Genomic DNA, 24,947 nt, shown 5'->3' with positions numbered 1-24,947 from the left:
CTATTTATATTATATTATCATAAACTAAATATTGAGAAATAAAATTGTATTTTAGTACTTGATATAAAGCATGGAACTTTCGAAACACTGTCCCTACAACGCTATTTCTCTAGACAGCTGAATAAGGAGGAGTTCCAAAGCCTTAAGTCAGATATCCAGAGATAGAGAGATTTCTTTCATCTACCAGTTAAAGAGAGTCCTATGTAATTATAAAGAACTGCCCAAGGGTGTTTTTAGGAACTGAGAAATTTCATCCAGTTATAAATATTTAAGTATGTGAAGCAGACATCCAGATGGAGGCATGTAATAGAGGTGTGTAATAGCTGATATAATTGTAGTTCATGGAGTGCTGTGTAAGCCATTTATCATCTGATTTGCCTGTAGCTTTGTCTTTCTTTTTATTTTTTAATTTTTATTTTGAAATAAAATTTTAACTTGTCTTTGATATACCAAAAGTTTTGGCATCTCACCTCTTCCTTCTGGCAAATGTGTAGTCACTGATAAAACTTTATTTATACTGTGTTTAGATTTCATTTGATTTTAGGTAAATATATTTATTCAATACCTACCTTCTTTATATTCCTCTTTCATTATCTTCGTATATCATTAAGGTGTTGTGGATACTACAAAACAGAGAAGGTTCTTGGGTCCATTCTGTAGGATACTAACAACTTGTGTTTATTCAGACTAATGTCTCATTTAGCTCAGAATTCTATCTAAAAGCATCACAATATAATTAAAGAAACAAAACATAAATGAAATAAAACATAGTTAAAAGATGACACTGATATATGCCACTGTCATGCAAGAAAGTACAAGATAATGGCAAAATTAATAGAATATATATAAATGAGAAAATCAGGAAAATTAAACTGTTATAATATGAGGTGGCTTCTTAGAGAAAAGGAGAAAAGGAAATGAAACCTGGTTAAGACTTAAAATTAGATGATAAACTTATATTAGTCAAGTCATTTGTCCAAGTAGCTATCAATCTAATCTGAGACAGAGGGAGGATAAAAATGATAAATAAGTAATACAGGTAAAGACTATTTATAGTAGCCATGGAATCTGAAGCTACAGATTTTTAAGTGCTGAAGGAGACATTATCATTTATCTCTTCTGTACCTACTATTCATTAGTAAATTGTTTCCTCCTTTAATATCATTGAAAAAAGTTTCATGTATCCTATGTTGATTTTACTGATAAGACTGAAATATATTTCTCTTTTCTAAAGTTAAAAAAAAATCTTGTTTATTAAAAAACCTGAAATTTATTTTCATGTTCTTCACCTCAACTCTTGGAACATCTCTCAGGGTAGAAGCACTGAAGCTTCTTTATCTACAACCCTATGTAACAGAGCACAAGGATCACTCCATTCAGATGCAGCCTTTATTCTAATCAGTAGCTTCCTTCCCTCAGTATTCTACCTTCTCACTCTGATGAGCGGGGTAGTAAAATCAGCAGGAAACCTATGAAGTGACTCTACTTCTTTCTCTTAAAATTAGTGCATGTTCTTATCATTTGTCATTCTGACTACTTTTATCTGGGCCTCATTTTGACTCTTCTAGGTCATATTCTACAAAGCAAAAACTCTCATCCCAAATCCAAGAGAAAGAATTAGGAAAACGGGTATCCAAAGGCCCTTAAAGTTCAAAAGACTTATGCAGAGATATTCAAAAAGTAGACTTGTCCTTGTCTACCTAATAGCCAACCTGGGCCTTTATAATCCTTTTACTTTCTCAACTCAAAGTCTCACCCATACATTTTGTATTTTTTTTTTTTAGCTGGGAAATAGGAAAGGGAGAAAATATGCCATTTCTTTGCCCTAAAATGAGATTTTATTCTTCTTTACCCTGGTCTTTTATAGTCAAACTACTTGAGTGCAGATTCCAATTACCCTACTTACCAAATGTTACTGAGGGCAAGTTAGCTTCTCTGAGCTTCATTTCCTCATGTGTAGAAAGGAGATAATAGTAATCTTACCTCATAGGACTGTTCTGAAAATTAAATTAGACAGCACATATAAAGCACGACATCTAGCATATACATCCCAATAAATATTAACTATGTTTATGCTCTTGATGCCAATGAGAATCCCTCATTGAGGAAGGTACAGTGAGTACAGAGGGATATGGGGAAAGTTTCAGATATTTGTTCAAGAGACCAGAAGAGATACAGGTTTATCTGAGCCATGGGAACAAGTCAAGATATACGTAATTCAGGCACCTTAGTTACACCGATGGCTGAAAAACTAGAGAAGCAAATTAATACTCTTTTGCTCTTCTTTTTCAAATTGATGAGTCCTCTATTTGAGAATGAAGGAATTATCAGTTTCATACCTCTTTCCTAAAGTTAATACGGGTAATATAGCAAAGGGTTGGGAGTTTGAAAACCTATACTCTCTTGACTGTACAGCGATACTCTAAATTCTAGTAGGCATTAAAGTCTTTCTTCTGTTGTCTCTATCGTATTGTAATGATTACCTGTCTTACCTTTTTGTGTGGGATTTTAACTGATTCTCCTTAATTGTATTTTTATTTTTGAAGCTCATACATTTTATTTGTTCTTAATCTCTTAAAAGTTCATGTATTTTCTAATATCTATACTTGATTATTTCTTCCTACTCTCTCATTGGATGTATTTCTTTCACCACTCTGTTTACCAAAGCTCTTACATATAGCAAGCTTACATAGCTAACCATTTATTACAAAACAAAATAGCCGGGCGTGGTGGCGCACGCTTGTAATCCCAGCATTTTGGGAGGCTGAGACTGGAGGATCGTGGTTCATGGACAGCCTCAGTTGCTTAGTGAGGCTCTCTGCAACTCAGTGACACCCTGTTTCAAAATAAAGAATAAAAAAATAGCTGGGCGTGGTGGCGCACACTTGTAATCCCCGCACTTGGGAGGCTGAGATAGGAGGATCGTACAGGTTCAAAGTCAGCCTCAGCTACTTAGTAAGGCTCTCAGCAACTTAGTGAGAACCTGTTTCCAAATAAAATATAAAATAGGTCTGGGAGTATAGAAAATTAAACTTTCAAGCAGATCAGGCCCAGGTAATCTACAGAATGGTATTTTATCTGCCAAGGAAAAAGTTATACAAAGTAAATCAGTACCATTTTATAATATATTTTTATTACTTCTTATTATTTTTAGTGACTATAAGTAACATATCATTATATCTTTCTACTGACATCTGTGGCAGACCCATGTACAGTTCAGAAAAAATATAACTTTTTAAAATTAATATAATTTATACTTAAGTAGTTTCAACTGATGGGTTCTGTAAGTAGGAACAAGCAGAGAGTAGGCACTATGGAAGAATTGAATGAAGAATAAGAAAAGACATTATAAATGTTCAATGATATTTTGTCAGCCTATCTAGAATTTTTAAAGTTATATAACTGACAAAGTTTTATAGTTAATTATTTATAAAGGAAATATTAAAATAGTTGTCTTTGTTGGTTATACTAGTTAGAATGCCAGATTGATTAAGCCACATAATACTTGTACCTAGTAAGCTTCATTTTGCCATTGTGAAATGGAGAGAAGTTATTACAATACCGAGATTATTTCCTCTGATTATTTTAGGTATTATTTTAGTACATGACTTAACAAATAAGAAGTCATCGCAAAACTTGAATCGTTGGTTATCAGAAGCTCTCAACAGGGATTTGGTACCAACTGGCGTTTTGGTGACAAATGGGTAAGCGCAGAATTACTTTACAGTTGATTTGAAATGTTATAACAATCACAAGAATGTACTTGGCAAAAATAACATTTGGTAACATGTTTGATTTGAAAATATCTTCTCCCAGACTATAGATTATCTTTCCATTCTCTTAACATTGTCTTTCACAAAGCAATCATTTTATATCAAGTCTAAAAACTGCCTAATTCAAGATCGTGTAGGTTTCGAGTTTTAGGTTTATATTTAGTTCTATGATCTGCTTTAAGTTAGTTTTATATAAGAAATGTGGTTTTGGCCGAGATTAACTTTGCATTTGAATGTGCAATTGTTACAACATCATTTGTTGAAAAGATTATCTTCTTTAAGTTGCTTCTGTTCCTTTGCCAAAAGTCAGTTGACCATATTTATACGGGTCTACATCATTCCTTCCACTTCATTCTTTATCAGAATTATTTTTCTTTTTTTTGTACTGGGAATGGAACCCAAGGGCATGGTACCTCCGAGCTACACCCCCAGCCCTAGTTTATAGTTTTTTTTTTTATTTTTGAAACAAGGTCTCACTAAGTTGTGGAGAGCCTCGCTAAGTAGCTGAGGCTGTCCGCGAACCGTGATCCTCCTGCCTCAGCCTCCCAAATGCTGGGATTACAAGCATGCGCCACCATGCTCAGCTCTTTTTCAGAATTTTTTTTTTTTTTTTTTTTTTTTTTTTTTGGTGGTACTGGGGTTCCTGGAAACCCTTCTACCTCCGGGCTACACTCCTAGACCTATTTTATACTTTTTTATTTGGAAACAGGGTCTCTTAAACCAGAGTGGCTGGCTTCGAACCTGCGCGATACTCCTGTCTCTGCCTCCCAAGCACAGGAATTACAAGCATGTGCCGCCATGCCTGGCTCTTTTTCAGAATTTTTAAGTATTCTAGTTAATTTGTCTTTCCACATAAATTTGAGAAGCAGCTTGGATTTTGACTGCAATTAATTAAACCTATAGATTAAATTGGGGAAATTGACATCTTTATTTTGTTGTATCTCCTTATTCATGAATACAATGTCTCTCCATTTATTTGGATCTTCTGTGGCTTTTTTTATTAGCATTTTGTGCTTTTGGGCACATCAATTCTGTGCATTTTTTTATATTTATACCAAAGTATTTTGAAGCTATTATAAATGATATTTTTTGGGGGGGTTGGTACTGGGGGTGGAAACCAGAGGCTTTCTATCTCCAGGCTATGCTCCCAGACCTATTTTATGTTTTATTTGGAAACAGGGTCTCACTCAGTTGCTTAGAGCCTCACTAAGTAGCTGAGGCTGACTTCGAACCTGTACGATCCTCCTGTCTCATCCTCCCAAGCGTGGGTATTACAAGTGTGTGCCACCATGCCTGGCTAAATGGTATATTTTTTTAAACTTTATTTTCAAATTGTCCATAGCTAGAATGAAGAAATGCAATTTATTTTGATTGCTGGCTTTATATCCTGTGACCAGAGTTTTATAGCAGGATCTCTATGGTGTTCTTTTTTTTTTAATATTTATTTATTTTTTTAATTTTTTATTGGTGCACTGTATTCATGCATCATAGTGGGATACAAGCTTTTGTAGACATACATGCACACATCGCCCAGTCAGCCCCCACCCGATCCCCACCCCATTCTCTCCCCATCCCTCCCTCCCATGCTTGGCTTAGTGGTTGACATCTGGTATTATAGCAATTTATCCAAACTTAAAAATGATAATCTCACATAAGAGTTTCATTTGTCTGATACCAAACTTTTTTTGTTGTTGTTGTTGTAAATATATTTTATTTTTTTTATTTTTTTATAACAATTTTTTATTGAACATAAATAGTATACATTTATACTATATTTGGTGCCCTCTCCCCCCCCGCCCCCATTTTCCCTTCCCCCCTCCCACCAATGGTTGTCCAGGTTAACCATCAACAGATGAATGGATAGCAAAACTGTGGGAAATACACACAATGGAATTCTATTCAGCCATAAAGAAGAACAAAATTATATCATTTGAAAGAAGATGGAAAGCCCTGGAGAACATTATGTTAAGTGAGATCAGCCAAGCACAGAAGAAGAAGATACATATGTTTCCTCTAATATGCCCAAACTAGGAAACACATAGAACATCAGTGGGACTCCAGATATTGAAGGGGAAATACTAGCTAAGTTTGGATGGTAAGATAGGAGAGGAGGAAGGCCGGTCTTGATTAATAAGGGTCTACACTTGAACATGTGTAAAATTATGAATAAGATACCAAACTTTTGATGACTTAAAGATAACATTTCAATATTTCTTTTTACTTTCTTTCTTACCAGAGAATATTTTTTTTCTATTTTTTTTTTGGTGAAACTATCATATATTTATATATTTATTTTTCAGAAAAAAAAAATCTATCCTAATATGGAATATGGACTCTAGATACACACAACGATCTTGGAAAAGAACAAAGCTAGAAGATATATATTTTCTGATTTCAAACCATATAAAGCTACAATAATTGAAACAGTGTAGTACTGTTCTAAAGGCAGATATATAAACCATTGGAGTTAAATACAAGCCTAGAGCTAAACTCTTCCCTATATTGTCAAGTTATTTTTGACAAGGTTTCTACGAACATTTGGTGGTGGAAATAATTATCTTTTAACTAAATATTGTTGAAAAATAATAATTACATGGAAAAGAATAAAATTGGACCCTTACCTAATCCCATATACAAATATTAACTCAAAATAGATAAAAGACCTACATATAAATCTTAAGACTATAAACTTTTAGGAGAAAATCTGGGTCATAAAACCTTACAACATTGAAATTGGCAGTGATTTCTTGGATATGATTTCAATGGCACAGGCAACAGAAGAGTATACAAACTCCCTAAAAAATAAAAAAATATATATATTGTATATCCAAAGACAATGTAAACAGAGTTAACAGTTACTAATAGAATGGGATAAAATATTTCCAAATGCTATATCTGAAGGTATATTAATATTCCAACTAGAAATCCTTAAAATTAACAATAAAGGCAAACAATACAATTAAGAGATAGGTAAAAGACTAACATAAATAATGAATCTCCACAGATAACCAATCTTAGTTGTCTGTCGGATGGAAAATCTTATTTCTCTGGTTCTGGTGTGTGTTACCTATTTCTTCTTTTAGTTAATCTCTTTGAGTATTTTCTCTAGTGCTGGTTTTGAAGACATAAATTCCTTCAGTTTCTGTTTGTCATGGAAGCTTCTTATTTCTCCATCTAATTTGATAGAAAGTTTTGCTGGGTAGGAAATTTTTGGCTGGAAGTTGTTTTCTTTCAGAGTTTGGAATATGTTACTCCAAGCCCTTCTGGCTCTCATGACTTGGTTTGGGAAGTCTGGAGTGATTCTAATTGGTTTGCCTCTGAATGTCACTTGGCCCTTTGTTTTTGTTGCCTTTAAGATTCTCTGCTTGGCTTCTACATTGGTCATTTTGACAATTATGTGGTGTGGGGATCCTCTTCTCCAATCCTGTCTAAAGGGAGTTCTATAAGTTTCCTGGACCTGTGTATCAACCTCTTGCTCTATGTTTGGAAAATTTTCTGCTATTACTTCCTTGAAGAGATTGTTGATCCCTTTGGTTTCACTTTCTTTTCCCTCCCCTATTCCAATTATTCTTAGGTTAGCTCTCTTAAAATGGGCCCATATTTCTTCATTGTCAGATTCCTGCTGTTGGATATTTTTTCCTAGATTAGAAACTATGCGTTCATTTTTGGAATGATCATCTTCTAAGAGCGAGATTCTGTTCTCCATGTGGTCTAATCGGTTGTTTGTGCTTTGAATTGAGGCCTTTACTTCATTAATTGCATCCTTTATCTCTTTTTGGCTCTCTCTGAGTTCTTTTTGAAGCACCTCTATTATTTCTACAGTTATTTTCCTGATTTGATCTTCTAGAAATCTCTGATTTTCTGTTTTATCGGGTTCTGATGTTGTGGGGTTGTGGGCATTCATTGCTCTAGTATTATTCCTCTTTCCCATGATTTTGGAAGTTTGTACCTTCTCTGGGTTCTTCCCTTGTGTCACTATGACTTCACTTAAGGTGTTCTGGATCTCGAGTCAGTAGTATCTTAGACCCCACTACTCCTTTTCTGGGTTGTATCACAGAGTCTCCGACCCAGAGAGTCGATAGAGGCTGCTTTAGACTGTGGGGGGTGCCAGGTTGCACGTTCTCCTATGGTGTGATATCTCTGCCACCGCCACTCCCCCACTGGGTCAAGTCCCAGGGAGTACAGTACTGGGATTTCTCCTCTGTGGCCCGCAATTTGACTCACTGTTCTTGAGTACGCAGATGTAGCTGTACTGGACTTGGTGAATTCGCTGCTGCTGCCGCCGCCGGTGGCAATATGGCGCCGCTGCCACGTCCTCAGCCGTGAGGCTGGCGTATTTCCTCTTGGTTTTGATTTCCACTCTGAATCCTTGCAGCGTGTGCTGAGCTCAGCCACTGGGAGCTTTAGATGTTCCTTCGCCGAGAAATCCCGCCTGGCTGTTCCGCAGCGGCTCACCTCGGCTTGCTATAGCCGTCCGGTGAAATCGCCGCTGCCGCCGGCAATATGGCGCTTGCTGCTGCGTCCTCGGGCGCGTGTATCTCCTGTGTGGCTCTGAGCTCTGTTCTCAGTCGCTTTCTCTCTGGAGCCTGGTGATTTTTTTGTTTCTCTGGTGATGGTGCTGTGAAAGGCGCTGATTTTGTGGTAATGGAGATTGGTTGTTAGCAGGGCTCTTAAGCCCCGCTTTTCTCGGTCGCCATCTTCCCGGAAGTCTCTATGGTGTTCTTAACACGTTCATTTCTTCCTTTTCAGTCTCTTTGTCTTATTGACTTCTTTGTCTTACTGCGCTAGCTATAACTCCTAGTGTGGTACTAAATAGAAGTGATAGAGTGAACATCTCTACTTTCTTCCTGATCTGAGAAGAAAAGCTAGCAGTCTTTACAGTAGTATGATGTAAACTGTAGATTTTTTTATGTTGTTGATATCATTTATTAAGATTGAGAAAATATCCTTCTATCCCTAATTTGATGTGAATTTTACTGTGAAATTCTCTTTTTTTCCAAGTTTTTTATTGGTACACTGTATTCACACATCATAGTGGGATAAAAACTTGTGTAGACATACATGCACACATCGCCCAATTAGCCCCTACCCAACCACCACACAATTCCCTCCCCATCCCTCCTTCCCATGCTTGGCTTAGTGGTAGACATCTAATATTATAGCAATTAATCCAAAATTAACAATGATAATCTCACATAACAGATTCATTTGTCTGATATCAAACTTTTGATCACTTAGAGATAACATTTCAGTATTTCTTTTTGCTTTCTTTCTTACCAGAGGGTATTTTTTCTTTTTTTTTTTTAAGGTAAAACTATCATACTTTTTTTTTTCAGAAAAAAATCTATCCTAACATGAAATATGAATTCTAAATACCCAAAATAATCTAGAAAAAGAACAAAGGTAGAAGATACACATTTTCTGATTTCAAACCTTATAGAGCTACAATAATTGAAACAGTGTAGTACTGCTATAAAGGCAAATATATAAACCAGTGGAGTAAAATAAAAAGCCTAGAAATAATTTCTTCCATATATGGTCAAGTTATTTTTGACAAAGTTTCCAAGAACTTTTGGTGAAGGAAATAATAATTTTTTCACTAAATATTGTTGAAAAATAATAATTACATGAAAAAGAATAAAACTGTACCCTTACCTAACACCATATACAAATAGATAAAAGACCTAAATGTAAATCTTAAGCCTATAAACTTTTAGAAGAAAACCTGGGTCATAAAACTTCACAACACTGAAATTGGCAGTGATTTCTTGGATATGATTTCAAAGGCACAGGCAACAAAAGAATAAACAAACTTCCTAAAAAATAAAAAAAATTATACATCCAAAGACAATGTAAACAGAGTTAAAAGTTACTGATAGAATGGGATAAAATATTTCCAATTGCTATATCTGAAGGTATATTAATATTCCAAATAGAGATCCTAAAAATTAACAACAATAAAAGCAAACAATACAATTTAGAAATACGATTTAGAAATAGGTAAAAGACTGATATAACTAATGAATCTCCAAAGATTTTACCTATAAACACATGAATATATTCTTTGCTTAGTTGTCTGCTGGATGAAAAATCTTGTTTTTCTGGTTCTGGTGTGTATTACTTATTTCTTTTTTGTAGTTAATCTCTTTGAGTATTTTCTATAGCGCTGGTTTTGAAGATATAAATTTCTTGAGTTTCTGTTTGTCATGGAAGCTTCTTATTTCCCTATCTAATTTAATAGATAGTTTTGCTGGGTATGAAATTTTTGGCTGGAAGTTGTTTTCTTTCAGAGTTTGGAATATGTTACTCCATGCCCTTCTGGCTTTCATGACTTGGTTTGGGAAGTCTGAGTGATTCTAATTGGTTTGCCTCTGAATGTCACTTGGCCTTTTGTTTTTGTTGCCTTTTAGATTCTCTCCTTGGCTTCCACATTGGTCATTTTGACAATTATGTGGCATGGGGATCCTCTTCTCTGATCCTGTCTAAAGGGAGTTCTATAACTTTCCTGGACCTGTGTATTGACCTCTTGCTCTATGTTTGGAAAATTTTCTGCTATTACTTCCTTGAAGTGATTATTGATCCCTTTGGTTTCACCTTCTTTTCCCTCTTCTATTTCAATTATTCTTAGGTTAGCTCTCTTAAAATGGGCCCATATTTCTTCAATGTCAAATTCCTGCTGTCGGATTTTTTTTTCTAAATTAGAAACTATGCGTTCATTTTTGGAGTGATCATCTTCTAGGAGTATGATTCTATTCTCCATGTGGTCTAATTGATTGTTTATACTTTGAATTGAGGCCTTTACCTCAATGATTGCTTCATTTATTTCTTTTAGACTCTCTCTAAATTCTTTTCGAAAGTCCTGTATTATTTCTACAGTTATATTCCTGATTTGATCTTCTGGAGATCTCTGAATTTCTTTGTTATCAGGTTCTGATAATTTGGGGTTGTGGACATTCATTGCTCTACTGTTGTTCCTCTTTCCCATGATTTCAGAATTTTGTGCCTTCCCTGGGTCATGAAGACTTTACTTAGGGTGCTCTGTATCTCGAGTCTGTTGTAATCTCAGCCGCCACTACTCCTTTACTGGGTTGTATCGCAAAGTCTCATACCCAGGAAGTTAATGTGGCTGCACGAGACCGTGTGGGTGCCGGGCTGGGCATTTTCCCATGGGGAGCTGCGATTAGGGTGTGGTATCTCTGCCACTGCTACTCCTTCACTGGGTTAGACTGCAAAATATCCAACCCAAGGAGATTATCAAAGCTGTGCAAGTCCCTGGGAGTGCAGTATAGAGATTTCACCTTTAGGGGGCCGCAGTTTCACTCATGGTTATTGTGCACGCATATCTGGAGTTGTGGCGGGGCACAGTGAACTCGCTGTTGCTGCTGGCAATATGGTGCCACTGCCACGGCCTCAGCCGTGAGGCTGGCGTATTTCTTTTCCGGTTTTGAGCTCCGTTCTGAGCCCTGGAAGGCGTGATGAGCTTGGCCACTGGAAGTTTTAGACGTTCATTGCACTGAAAGAACTGCTGAATTACACCCGAATAATCCACAGCTGCTCGCTTCAGCTCCTTGTTTACCTTTCCTCTCTGGAGCCTGGTGCTGTGAGAGAAGATGGCGCCGGCCCGGCTCCACCGCCAAATTGCAGGCTTGATTTCTGGTCTCTGGTTGTTCTTCTAGTCTTGTTTTTTTCTCTGTCTCTTGTGTTTACATTTTTTATTTCTCTGCTGGTGGTTTTTTCTGGCTATGAAAAGCGTTGATTTTGTGGCAAGAGAGATTGAGCTTTAGCAGGACTCGTAAATGCTGCTTTTCTTGGTTGCCATCTTCCCGGAAGTCCCGTGAAATTCTTTTTTTTTTTTTTTTTGGTGGAACTGGGGTTCCTGGAAGCCCTTCTACTTCCAGACTACACTCCCAGACCTTTTTTTTTTTTTTTTTTTTAATTTGGAAACAGGGTCTCTTAAGCACTGGCTTCGTCCGCCTCCCAAGCATGGGGATTACAAGCGTGCACCACCACGCCCGGCCACCATGAAATTCTTAAAGAGATTAAATCTTATCAAAACCTTTTTCTATATAAATTCATATGGGCATGTGGATTTCATCTTCAGACTTAGTATGATAGATTACATTGACCAATTTTCTTTTTCTTTATTTCATCTCTTCTTTTTGTGATGCTGGGGATTGAACCCAGGGTACTCTACTGCTGAGCTTTGCCCTCAGCCCTATTTTGCTTTTTCATTTTGAAACAAAGTTTCACTAAGGTGCTGAGGACCTCACTGAGTTGCTAAAGCTATATAGCCTCTAACCTGCAATCCTCCTGTCTAAATCTCCTAAATACTGGGATTACAGACCTGCACCATGATGCCCCACTTAACCAGTTTTCAAGTACCGTGTCTGCCTTGCATTCCGTGGTCATGGTGTATTATTCATTTTATCTGTTGCTGAATTGGATTTAATAATATTTTCCTGGGGATTTTTTTGTGTTCATGCAGGATATTGGTTGTTATCTTTTATTCTTATAACTTTGACCTGTTGGGGTTTGGGGATAATGTTGGCCTCATAGAGTAAATTGAAAATGTCCCTTCATCTTCTATTTTCTAGAAGAGATTATATATTTGCTGCTATTTCTTCTCTGTATGCTTGGTAGGATTTATCAGTGGTATCATTTAGGCCTGGAGATTTCTTATTTGAAAGAGTTTAAACTCCAAATTCAGTTTCTTTAATAATTATGGGTTGATTCAATTTATCTACTTCATCTTGGGTGAGTTTGGGCAATATTGGGGTTTTGAGGAATTCATCTATTTTCTTTAAGTTGTAAAATTTATGTGGATAGAGTCATTTGTTTATTTATTTATTATCATTTTGGTATCTTCACAGTCTATAATATACCCTTTTTCACTTCTGAATTTGGCACTTTGTTTCTTGTTGTCTAGTTGTCTTATTTTTTTCAAACAAGGATTTTTTTATTTTATTATTTTTTATTAGGTACATTCTTAAATTTAGGGTTAGGAGAAAGTATATTTATATAAAAAATTTGCATTAGTACCGAGAAATTCAAGGCAGCAGTAAAAAGTATAGATATATTTGTATTTTGACCCTATAGATGAATCTACAAACATATAAAACATAAGACACTGGTGCTTTATTGGTGCATTATTTATAACAGCAAAAATTTTGGAAGCAACTCAAGCCCACCAACATAAGATTCATTAAGTAATGGTATATGACCTTCTGGATAATCAGGAAGCTCCCTATGTATTAAAAGAGAGAGACCTACAGAAGATACAGTGTTAGGCTTAAAAGATAAAGGTGTAAATGTGTGTGTGTGTGTGTGTGTGTGTGTGTGTGTGTGTGTGTGTGTGTATAATTATACCTCTTAATGTGTAAGAAAAGGAGAAAGAAGAACATGTACTTATATCTGTATAAGGCAACAGTGAAAGAGCTGGGTGCAGTGGCACACGCCTGTAATCCCATCTACTTTGGAGGCTGAAGCAAGAGAATCACAAGTTCATAGCCAGGCTGGGCAACTTAGCAAGACCTTTTCTCAAAATAAAAAATAAAAAAGGCTGGGCTGTAGTTCAGTGGTAGAGCATCCCTGGGTTCAATCAGTACTCCCACGCACACAAAGTGAAAGGATAAATACAGTTTACCTACCTACTAGTGTCCCCAGGAAGTAAGTACATAAAGACAAAGGTGGAAAAAAGACTGCTTAGCCTATATCTTTTATATCAGCATAAGTTTGTGTGTGTGTTTTTTTTGAGGGGGTGGGGGCTTGCTTGTTTGTGTTTTGCAGTACTGGGAATGGAACCCAGGGGCATTGTACCTCCGAGCTACACCCCCAGCCCTATTTTTTAGTCGTTTTTATTTTTGAAACAGGGTCTTGCTCATTTGCAAGAGGCCTCACTAAGTAGCTGAGGCTGTCCATGAACCCGGATCCTCCAGTTTTTGCCTTCCAAATGCTGGGATTACAAGCACAGGCCACTACGCCCAGCTTTCAGCATAAGTTTTGAACTATATAAAAGATCAGTAAATTTTCTGTTTTTTTATCATAGAAAATTTCAAGTATACCATATATATATAAATAATAGAAAATGAACCCCCATATGCTTGTTGCCCCATTTTAATAGTTATCACCATATGGCCAGTCTCATTTCTTCCAGACCTCTACCTACTCCCTACCTTCTCCCACCCCCAAATAGATTACTTTGAAATAAATGTTAGGTGACATATCATTTATCACTTAATCAACATATACTTCAGTACATAACTTCAAAGGATAAGGACTTTTTAACACAACATATGTATAATTATCACACTTAAAATTTTAACAATGTTTTGAATAATCAAATATTATTTAATTTCCCCACTTACCTCAGATGTTATGGTTGATTTGTTCAAAACAGTTCCTAAATAAGGTCCATCTATTATACTTGGTGCCTTAAGTTTCTTGTAAGCTTAGGTTCTTCTTGTTACCGTTTTTAAACTACTTAGCAATTTATTTGTAGAAGATGGCTCACTTGTTCTATATGGTTTCCTATATCCTGAATATCACTGATTATATCCCTATCGGTTGTTTTTGTTTTCCCAAAGTGTTATTTTGCATATAGCTCACTACCTAATTTTCTCTTTGTAATTTCGAGCAGTTATCATCCTTACTGATTCATGGTAAAATTCTGCATCAGTGTTTTACTAAATAGCTTAAAAAATATTTCAAGATCAAATTTTATATTGATAAGATTTCATAAAAGAAAGTAAAAAAAGGAAAGCTCAAAAGAAACATAAGAGAATAAATTCTGTGTTTTACATATGTTAATATGCAAGAGATTCCACAAGACTTTAAATGGCAGAGATGTGTGTGTATCAAAGTTGATATTTGGCTGGGGATGTAGCTCAATGGTAGAGCTCTTGCTTGGCATGCATTCAAGACCCTGGCTTCAATCCCAAGCACCACAAAATTTTAAAAAGAAAAAGAAGATATGAAGTTTGATAGAATATATTTTAAAAAAAACTTTATGAGAAAGAATTAGTGACTATCTGGTGATGGCGGCACCACATCCCCTGTGATGACTGGAGATAAATCAGCTGGACTTGCAGGAGGACCATGTCCTTTATCCTGTATTTGTGACTGTAGTGGCCCTACATCAACGCCACTGCCTTGCTATACACAAGGAGTGCTTCCTCAAAAGCATTGTCTGGGGAACAGCCTAGGGAATTGGCAGATTCAGAGAGGAGCCAGGAATTAAATATCAGCTAAGGAACCTTACTGGGTCTGTAGGAATTGTGATGACAGTGCCATTGATAATAGTCAACTCTATTGCTGTTGTATTACTTTTATTATTTGGGTGAACATCAAAGGGAGAAATGGAAACTCAGAAGAAGAGATACCAGCTGAAACTGTTACTTTGGTCATTACTGGAATAATCATTTTTTAGCAGGCCGACCTTGTACTTGGCAAAAATATAGTTGATAATAAAACCAGAGTTTATTTTTATCTATTTTTTTTTACATTGCACTTGTAGTTTCAATACAAAAATATCAGCTCATCAGAAGCAATGGCTCTCCAGGATTGAAATACATTTGACTGCTGACTGTTAATTATAATTCATGCAATGGTAAAAATTGCTAAAAGGGTATAGGACTGTTGCTTCTGTTTTTTTAGAATTTTTCTATCTTTCTCCTCCTCAGGGATGAATTTTTTTCCAAAGGTTTGAAGTTCTTTGTGACTTAGCAGAGATGTAAGATAAAATTTAAATGACTTTAAAGTAATTATTCCATATAAATTATAAGTAATTTGGATAATTTTATTTTGAACTTTTTGGTTAAATATTTAGCCTATATATTATCTCTGCTGTGGCAAATTCAAATTTATAGATATTATAAAGGGCAATACTTTGATTTCAGGGAAAATTCTAATTTTGTAAGTCAGTCATATGAGTATGGTTTCATTTCTTTTATACATTTGTTATTTTGTTAATTGGCCTGGAACAATAAGACCAATCCAGTATCTACATATTTTCATTGGTAGAAAAGTCTGTGCCTTTTTACAATGATGACTTTTATTTTATAAAAGCAACATAAATAATAACATGCAAGAACAACCCTAAACAAACACAATTAAACTGTACTGTGTAAGAAGACTGTTTATTGTGAAACTTTCACCTTCCCCAAATTATGTTTTTAGTGGAGCAGCATATTAAAGGATGTGATTCTTAATTGTTCATTCTATCAGTAGAACATTCATACTAGACAAGTTGCTTTTTATTTTCTCCTGTTTTTATGTCTTAGACCATTGTGTTTGTTTGCTCATCCCATAATATAGTTTTATATAAGAAGATTAAAACTATGTAAATGATTCTTCTGAAATTTTTCAGTTATAATATTTTAAAGAAGTGGAATGGCATCTTTGTTGATAGAACTTTTGTAAATTTGAATTTCCAAGTCAAGCATTTGGAAATGTTAATTGTATTAATCCCTGTTATGTGTTTAATATCTCTGGTAGGTGTTCTTTGCCATAAAATTGCTAAGTATAGATTTATGACAGTAAACATTCACAATAAAAAAATAATTTGTGAATATAAGAGAAGGAAACACTGCAATAGGATAATACTCTGAAAACTATTCTCTAATAAATCAAATTTCATTTTCAGAACATGTCTCCTGAATCAGGGTTGATGCTGATAAGATTAAAAAACCTGGAACTTAGCCGGGCATGGTGGCACACACTTGTAATCCCCGCGCTTCTGAGGTGGAGACAGGAGGATCGCTCTGGTTAGAAGCCAGCTGCCACTGGATTAAGAGACCCTGTTTCCAAATAAAAATATAAAAATAGGTCTGGGACTGTAGCCCAGAGGTAGAAGGGTTTCCATGAACCCAGTACCACAAAAAAAAAAAAAACTGAAACTTGAGCCACTATTGGCTTTAATGCAATAAATGATAATATTATTGTGAAATAGACCAAAACATTTGTGTTCAGCCGGGCGTGGTGGCGCATGCTTGTAATCCCTGCGCTTGGGAGGCTGAGACAGGAGGATCGCACAGGTTCGAAGCCAGCCTCAGCTACTTAGTGAGGCTCTCAGCAACTTAGTGAGACCCTGTTTCCAAATAAAATAGAAAATCGGTCTGGGAGTATAGCCCGGAGGTAGAAAGCCTCTGGGTTCCACCCCCAGTACCACACACACAAAAAAAAATTGTGTTCAAAGGCTGAACGGTAACTGAGGCACTGTAAGATTATTTTAAATGGTATAAATACTTGGTAAACTTGCCTTATACCCCAGTTTAGATTACTCAAAAAAGACAGAAAAGTAATATTGAAAAAAGAAGAAAAGTTAGGCTCAGCAAGGTTGTATTGATTAGTTATGTAATATTGATTTACTGTCATAAATTGTTGAAAAGCAGATTCTGCTGACTGTAATAAATTGAGTTTATAACATATCAGAACTGCAAATCTATTCCAATATATTAACAGAATTTCAATTAGTTCACCAACAGTGGGCTTTATGTTCCTTTCAGTAATGAGATATACCATTTGTATTGCCACTCTTTCCTTTAGACAAATATGAGAAAAAATGATTGTCATAGCTAGTGACTTAAAGCCACTAACCCAGAGTGATTCTGATTCCCCACTCTGTCTGCCATGACTCTCATATCAGGACAAACAATTATTGGTACTAAAGTCTTTGCTTTTACTATTTTTTATTTCAGCTTTTTCCTTCCATTTCCATTTGTTTAATCCACCTTTCGCAGACTATGATGACACCTATGTTCAATTTATTCCAGCCTTCAGCTTCCCTATTTCTTCTTTTCCTAAAATGATCTATTTTTATTCATAGAAATATAAATGATAGATATAGAGCTTATACATATCCCAAAAGATACCCAGAAGCTTGCCATTTTTCTCTCTGGCACAGGGCCTGGGTACCATGCTTATCTCCTGGGATTTTTCTGCACTGAGGTTTAAATCCACTCTCTGCTTCTACGTTGAAAATTTTCTGAGCCATTAGCCTTAGAAAACAGACCTTAGGAGGAATTCAAATCACATGACTGCACTGTTCTCGTTAGGCACTCAGTTGTTCAAATAGTCTTTTATAAAGACACAAATTTTGGGTAGTTAGATGAATAGTTGGAGCTTGGACTAGTTCATGATGATGGACTGATAAAGAAGCAGAAGAAACTTGGAGAAAAATAGATTTATAGAAGATGAGTGAGCAGGAATCAGTTAATTATCAGAACTGCTTACATTTGAATGTTACACATCTGCATTGGAAAGGTAAATTCTATTAATCTCTTCATTATTGTTTATTGCAGGGATTATGATCGGGAACAGTTCGCTGATAACCAAATCCCACTGTTGGTAATAGGGACTAAATTGGACCAGATTCATGAAAACAAGCGTCATGAAGTTTTAACTAGGACTGCTTTTCTGGCTGAAGATTTCAATGCAGAAGAAATTAATTTGGTATGTATTTTCACTAATGTATGTTTGTATCAGGTAGTCAAATAGTCAAGCAAAAGAAGCTTTATACTTGAAGTCAGGCTATTGGGATTCTAGTACAAAATGTAATCAAGATTGGAGTCAACAGATCTAGACTGTGAGGTGGGCACAGTCACTCCAGTCTTGTATACTGATATGTTGAAATGTTCAAATTTTATTCTGTGCATAATGTAAAACATTATTGAGACTTTTTAAACATTATTCAATAATGTAAGACATTATTGAAAACTTTTTCTTGAGATGATTTCTTTAAATCACACCAAAATAAAAATAAATTGATTAAGGTGATACTATACCTTGATCATTCTTACTTTAGAAAAGCATCCTAGCTGCTTAAATAACAAAAATTGTCTTAAACAGCAACCAAACAGACATATGAGAAAATTATAAATTGTAAACTAGGAATGCATCATAAGGACCAACTTATGTAAACATACATATATAGAGGACTGACTTGCTCATTACATGGCTAGCTTAATTAGAACTGAGGACTAAAAAAGCCTAAGAAACTGTTCTCATATAAGCCAGTTAGCATGACTCAGAGAAGGATCTTGGCCGGCAGCTTCAGGCATGGTTATCTGTCATTGTTCACAATTAGGATTTCTATACCATACTCAGTGCACTGCATTCCAGATGTACTGAAATGGTGGTTTAATAACACTAATGGCCAACATATGTTGAGCATTGACTATGTGTCAAACACTATTCTAATGCTTTATGTACAGTATCTTACATCATCTTCCCACCAACTCTATAATGTAGGAACTCTTTATTATCCCTATTTTAAATGAAAACAAGAAGCAGAGCGGTAACTAGGCCAAAATTACACAGTCTAACTCCAGAGCCTGTGCTGTACAATCAAAGCCATTTCCCACTTAATTATTCACCTCACATTAACAATTTTGGATCTGAAAGAATTCTTGCTGTAGATTTCCAAAGTGGGGGTGCTAGAACAAGTACAGATACATGAAAGAATGCAAATCTATCTCTACATCTTTCTGTTTATTTGTTTAAAGAAGGTAGATTTCCAGGGAGTGCTAAGTATATATATATATATATATATATTTTTTTTTTTTTTTTCTGAAAAGGGACAGTAAACCAAATAAGCTTGGGAAACTCTTAGTGTAGGGCAACAATTACTAAGACCTGACTGCATATTTGAATATTTATATTTATATGGGTTTCTGTGACACCAGCTAGATATATGTTATTCCTACTTACCTCACAAAGGCAGGGCCACCTTTATTTGTTAGTGGACGTAAAGGTACTTAGTGATGAGACTTCAAAATATGAAGTCTCCAATGAGTTTAAAAACAACATGCTTTTGGCTTTAATTAGTGTATAGCTCCAAGAATATAGCAGAGTCGAGTGTGGTGGTGCACACTTGTAATCCCATATTCGGGAGGCTGAGACAGGAGGATCTGGGTTCACGGACAGCCTCAGCTATTTAGTGAGGCCCTTTGGAGGTCAGTGAGACCCTGTTTCAAAATAAAGAATAAAATATAGGGCTGGGGATATAGCTTGGAGGTAGAATGCCCCTGAGTCCCATTAAAAAAAAGAATACAGCAGAAACATTGATAGTAGAGTGCCGTAAGGAAGCAGGGAAGAAAATTGAGGAAAATTTCATACAATGAAAGAGTTTCAGAAAGATAATAGTCAATAAAGACCCAGCAAATAAATATAAAACCTCAAAATCTCATGTAACAGTACTAGTACTGGCTCATCGATTATTGTATGAATGTACTTCAAAGTATAGAAAAATAAGGCTGAAGAAAGATATACATCAAAAATAAAATCAAAGTTATCTTCTGCCTGAGTAAATGCAAATTTTAAAATTATAAATATGTAGATTGCTTATTTTAAAATCCTGTTAGACTTCTATGTCTGGTAAGTAAATTTTTGTATTATGTGTCTATTTCAAAGTGATCACATTGAAGCATCTTCCCTAGTTAATGGTCCTTTCGCAAGCTCAGACAAGCTATTTAGAGCTATTAATTTCTAGGCTTTGCCCGCAGCCATGATCAATGGCAGCTGGCTCTTTCAGCTCTAAATTTTTATCGTAGAAATTATAGAGTTTTAGATTCCATAGTCAACCTGAAATTGTGGAGCCATAGAATTAAGCTTCTTGGAGGATAGGGACTTGTTTACTGTTTGGTTTAGTTTTTGCATAGGTAATTTAATTCCATTTAGAATCATCTCTGAAATATTTAGACATCTGATGACTAGGTGATCAATATCCATTTTGTAAAACATATCTAATGCAGGTCTACAAGTTTATGTTTGTATACCCCAATTGCTTTAGAAATGTGTTTAAACATTTTTTAAAATATAATAGTGTGAACAAGGATGTTTCAGTATATTGAATCCATATATGATATTAAGTGCTTTGTGCCTTTAGTCTGCCTTTCTTAGAATGAAGAAGGGTACTAATATTCTAGTACCTGCTAAGTACATGGCATGCAGTATCTCACTTAAATTTCACAAAAATTCTATGAATAAAGTAGTATTATCTCCGTTTCACAAATGAGTAAGCCCAACTTTAAAGGCTCAGTCACCTAAGCAGTGTTACACAATGCAAAAATGTTGGCATAGATACTCATTTACAGAGCTTGCTGGCTTTAAAGACCCCTAATTTTTTTACTGCTTTGTGATTCTTGAATTTTTTATTGTAATCTCTTTGTTCGTGTGGTTTTAGAGACTATATTATAATTTCCGCCCAACATTTAAAATGTGATCCTTGAAATGTCATATGTGGATAAAATAATTGCTTACTTAATTTATTACAAAGGAATCATGTAGGCTTAGAGACTGTAGAACACAATAAATGCAAAAACAATTTCAGTCATTTCTTTAGGGGCAACCGAATGTCTGTAGATAAAAGACAAATATCCTTGCAAAGGAGCCAACATATTATCCTCATAGTTTGGTCTTAGATGGCATTTGAGGTAGACATCAAAGTACACTCAGTCTCTTGATGTGGCAAGTCAATGGTGACAAGCAAAGACAATGCAGCGCTGGAATTCCAGAAGGACAGTAAGCATCGCGAGGTCTTTACAAGTTACTGTAATGATTTAATATTCCAAATTGCTTTGTTTCTTCTGGAGCCCATTTTTTCCCCTATTTTAAAGAAGCCTTATAAGTAATAGTAATACATCTGTTACTTATTATGAACCTACAAAGAGATGAAGGAATCCTTGGCAACTGTTCTACTTATTCTCTGCTTTTCTAAATCCTTATTTTTATGTTTCCTACTATTATATAAACTGCATAGTAATTAGTTGAGCACTGGTCAGTAATTGGTCCTGAAGTGTTTGAAATGGTTCCTGTTTTTAATAGCTCTATTTCTGGCTTTCAGAGTAAATATAGGTAGGTTACCTGATAAATATCTTGGGTATATTGTTAAAAGCTATTAACAATTTGTCTTTCATCATGAATAATTTGATGATGAATACCTTGATTTAATAGACTCTAAAATAGCTTAAATTACAAAGAGTAAGAGGCCTTTCTTTGATATTTTCCTGTTTGTGTGTAAATCATAACTTGAAATTTATTTGAATGTTTTATGAAAGTATCCTAATTGTTTAGTATAAGGATGATCATTAGTTATAACTAACAAAAAGTTTTGCTTCCTAGGTTTCATTTGTAGATCTTATGTTTTCTAGGATTGCACAAATCCACGGTACCTAGCTGCAGGTTCTTCCAATGCTGTCAAGATCAGTAGGTTTTTTGATAAGGTAATGGCTTCAATTAAGTTATTTTTAAACTGAAGTTATATGAGAGTTTAAACTCTTTGTAGAATACTGTGTCCTTTATTCCTTCGTCCAAAACTTCACAGCCTGTTTTGATGTTTCTTATCTGTTGAAATAATTGCTCAAGGCCTGCTGACGTATTTATTTCATCACCAGTGTTCTCTACGCAAAGGTTGAAAACTACTGGATTTAAATGGAGTTTTTCAAATGATACATACTTTCTCACCTTAGAACAATTTATGTTTACCCATAAATTTCTAGCTCTTTGTATACTTATTCATGCCCTTCATCCATAAAAGCCCTGAACTAAGGAGATTCTGCTTAATTAAAGCTTTGAGTTCCTTTTGCTCTCTCAGCTATTAATATTCTCCACACCAACGTTACTGTTACTTTGTGAGGTTATGTCCCTAATGCTTCTCATCAGAAACCTTTGCATTCACATTGACTCTTTGCTATCATCATCTTACAGTCTCTGAACTCTAATGAAAATATAGAGTGACTCAGCATACTGATACAGTAGCACACTGTTTGTCTTTCCCTTCAATGCCATAGAGCTGTACTGCACATGGTACTAACCAAGACAAAGTTGTTTTGTCCAGTGTTGACATTGTAAAGCAAAAGAGATGTTTAGCTGTATGTATCATTGAAAAAGATTAATTTCTGTATTTTATATATATATATATATATATATATATATATTTTTTTTTTTTTTTTTTTTTTTTTTTTTTGCGGGTCTGGGGATGGAATTCAGGGGCATTTGACCTCCAAGCTATACCCCCTGCCCTATTTTTTATTCTTTATTTTGAAATAGGGTCTCACTAAGTTGTAGAGGGCCTCACTAAGTCTCAGCTTCCCGAATGCTGGGATTACAAGTGTGAGCCACCACACCTGGCTGAATTATATTTTTAAGTATAATATCCTAAGAAAAACATCCTCTCCATATAGATCTTATTATGAAATATTTTTCTTTTAACTATTTAAGAATCTAATATTTGGCCCTTTTTTTCAATATGTCACCATAAACTAAGCCCCACTCCCTCTGTGTTTAATATTAGTACACTAAGAAAATTTTGTCTCACTCAGAACATCTTACTGGTATGTGGCAAGATACAGATGTGCCCAGATACTGATTCCCATGGCTTTCAAAGCAGCCAGAGCCCCCGGCCTGGGCCTGGGTGGTAAGCAGCCTCTTCATCTACCCAGTGTGCTATATAAATATTAGCATTTTCTAAATGTGCCACATTGTAGTGCACTGCACCAAGCCAGATTTTCTTTCCACATACCTTTTAAACTTAAGATGTAAGAACTTCCTTTTGGTTTAGATATACCATCCCCATCTAATGCATAATTTTGTCCCCTAAAAACAACCTCATATGCATCTGTGTCTGACCCACAAAGGTTCCACAGGATAATGTTTGGCTAATTTTGAAGTTAGAAAATAAGATGTAACAAGTTATATCCTAGAGACATGATGGGTTATAGACTAGAGTAAGCCAAGTTGTCAGGCAAGGTTTCTTTATTCTTTTGTAGTTTTCTCCTCATTGGTATACTATGATGATTATACATTATGGTGGGATTTGTTGTTACATATTAGTATAGGCACATAACACAGTTTGATCAGTTTCATTTCCCAGTACCTCCCTTTCCTTCCACCACCCACCCCCGTCCTCTTCCTCTACTCTACTGATCTCACTTCTATTTTCATGAGATCCTCTTCCCTTTTTTCTTTTTCTTTTTTTCTCTTTAGCTTGAACATATGAGAGAAAACATACAACCCTAGGCAAGGCTTATTTTACAGAATCAGAAGCAATTTGATTAGTCCTAGGAAGGAAACAAAAGTAGTAAGAAAAGAACATTGCAGGTTGGTGGTAAAGAATTATCAACAAAAGCAAAAAGGGTTTTTTTTTTTTAATCTTTGTTGTCTAAATATCAACAAAATTTAGGTGGATTAGGAAATTGGCCAGACATAAATATTTCTTGTCCTAGAGGTAGTCTGTTTTCTTCTCCAAACTCCATTGGCTAGTAGGCTAGAATGCCAAGAGTTTTCTGTCCCGCCATGGAAAAAGGAAAGGGAATTAGTCCTTTGTTAGTTTTTGTGGGATCAGATATTTTGAGATGTACACCAGTCAGGAACCAGCTTTTCTACCTCTGAGACTAGTAAATGCAACTTTGCCCTGGGTTTATTGTGGCTTATTAACTGAGCCTTACTCTCCAGTTTAGAAATAATATGGATAATTTAGCTCTCAGGCCAGTGAGAACAACTGGTACAATGGAATTTTTTCTTCATTCCAGATTTGAATATCTTAGAGCTCATCTCCAACTAATCTGTATTTTTTTTTACTCTGTGTGTGTGGGGGGGAGGGGTACTGGAGGTAGAATCGAGGGGCTTTTCTACCTCCAGGCTATACTCCCAGGCCTATTTTATACTTTATTTTGAAACAGGGTTTCACTAAGTTGCTGAGAGCCTCGCTAAGTAGCTGAGGCTGGCTTTGAACCTGTGCGATCCTCCTGTCTCAGCCTCCCAAGCACTGGGATTACAAGCGTTTGCCACCACGCCCATCTAAACTAATCTGTATTTTTACCTAATTCCCTTTTTTCCTTTTTGTACTGGGCACTGAACCTAGGGGAATTCTGCCTCAAAGTTTCACCCCTAGCTCCATTTTATTATTTTGTGACAGGGTCTCTCTAAATTATTGATGATCTCACTAAGTTTCTGAGGCTGGCCTTGAACTTGCAGTCCTCCTGTTCTAGCCTTTTAAGTACTGGGATTAAAGGCTTGTGCCACCATGCCTGGCTCCTGATGAACTGTTCTTATCACCACAGTTCTCTGTAAAGAAAATAACACTGCCTCTGCAACCATTGCAGTTTCTCAAGTATCCGAACAGAATTTGTTATGCTTTAAAATAGTCTTCATCCTCTGAAAACATGGTGCTCTTAAACC

General features: G+C 35.6%; 1 protein-coding gene across 3 annotated transcripts in view; it reads left to right on the top strand.

Moving 5' to 3' along the window:
• The window catches only part of RABL3 (RAB, member of RAS oncogene family like 3), a gene marked incomplete at both ends in the record, with an annotated part of 51,388 nt that overhangs the window by 25,147 nt on the left and 1,294 nt on the right, over positions 1–24,947 (top strand). For 2 of the 3 annotated variants that reach the window (XM_080696429.1, XM_080696427.1), the window contains 3 exons: positions 3,590–3,704; positions 18,071–18,221; positions 21,920–21,991. In XM_080696429.1, the coding sequence (XP_080552555.1) occupies positions 3,590–3,704; positions 18,071–18,221; positions 21,920–21,991 (338 nt within the window). The remainder of the gene's footprint in view (positions 1–3,589; positions 3,705–18,070; positions 18,222–21,919; positions 21,992–24,947) is intronic. The other variant, XM_080696428.1, reaches the window with a different exon arrangement.

The sequence above is a fragment of the Muscardinus avellanarius genome (genome assembly GCF_963383645.1).
Source record: "Muscardinus avellanarius genome assembly, chromosome: 5".
Taxonomy (NCBI): domain Eukaryota; kingdom Metazoa; phylum Chordata; class Mammalia; order Rodentia; family Gliridae; genus Muscardinus; species Muscardinus avellanarius.
The sequence above is the reverse complement of the archived record's forward strand: the minus strand, read 5'-3'. Positions and strand labels throughout refer to the sequence as shown.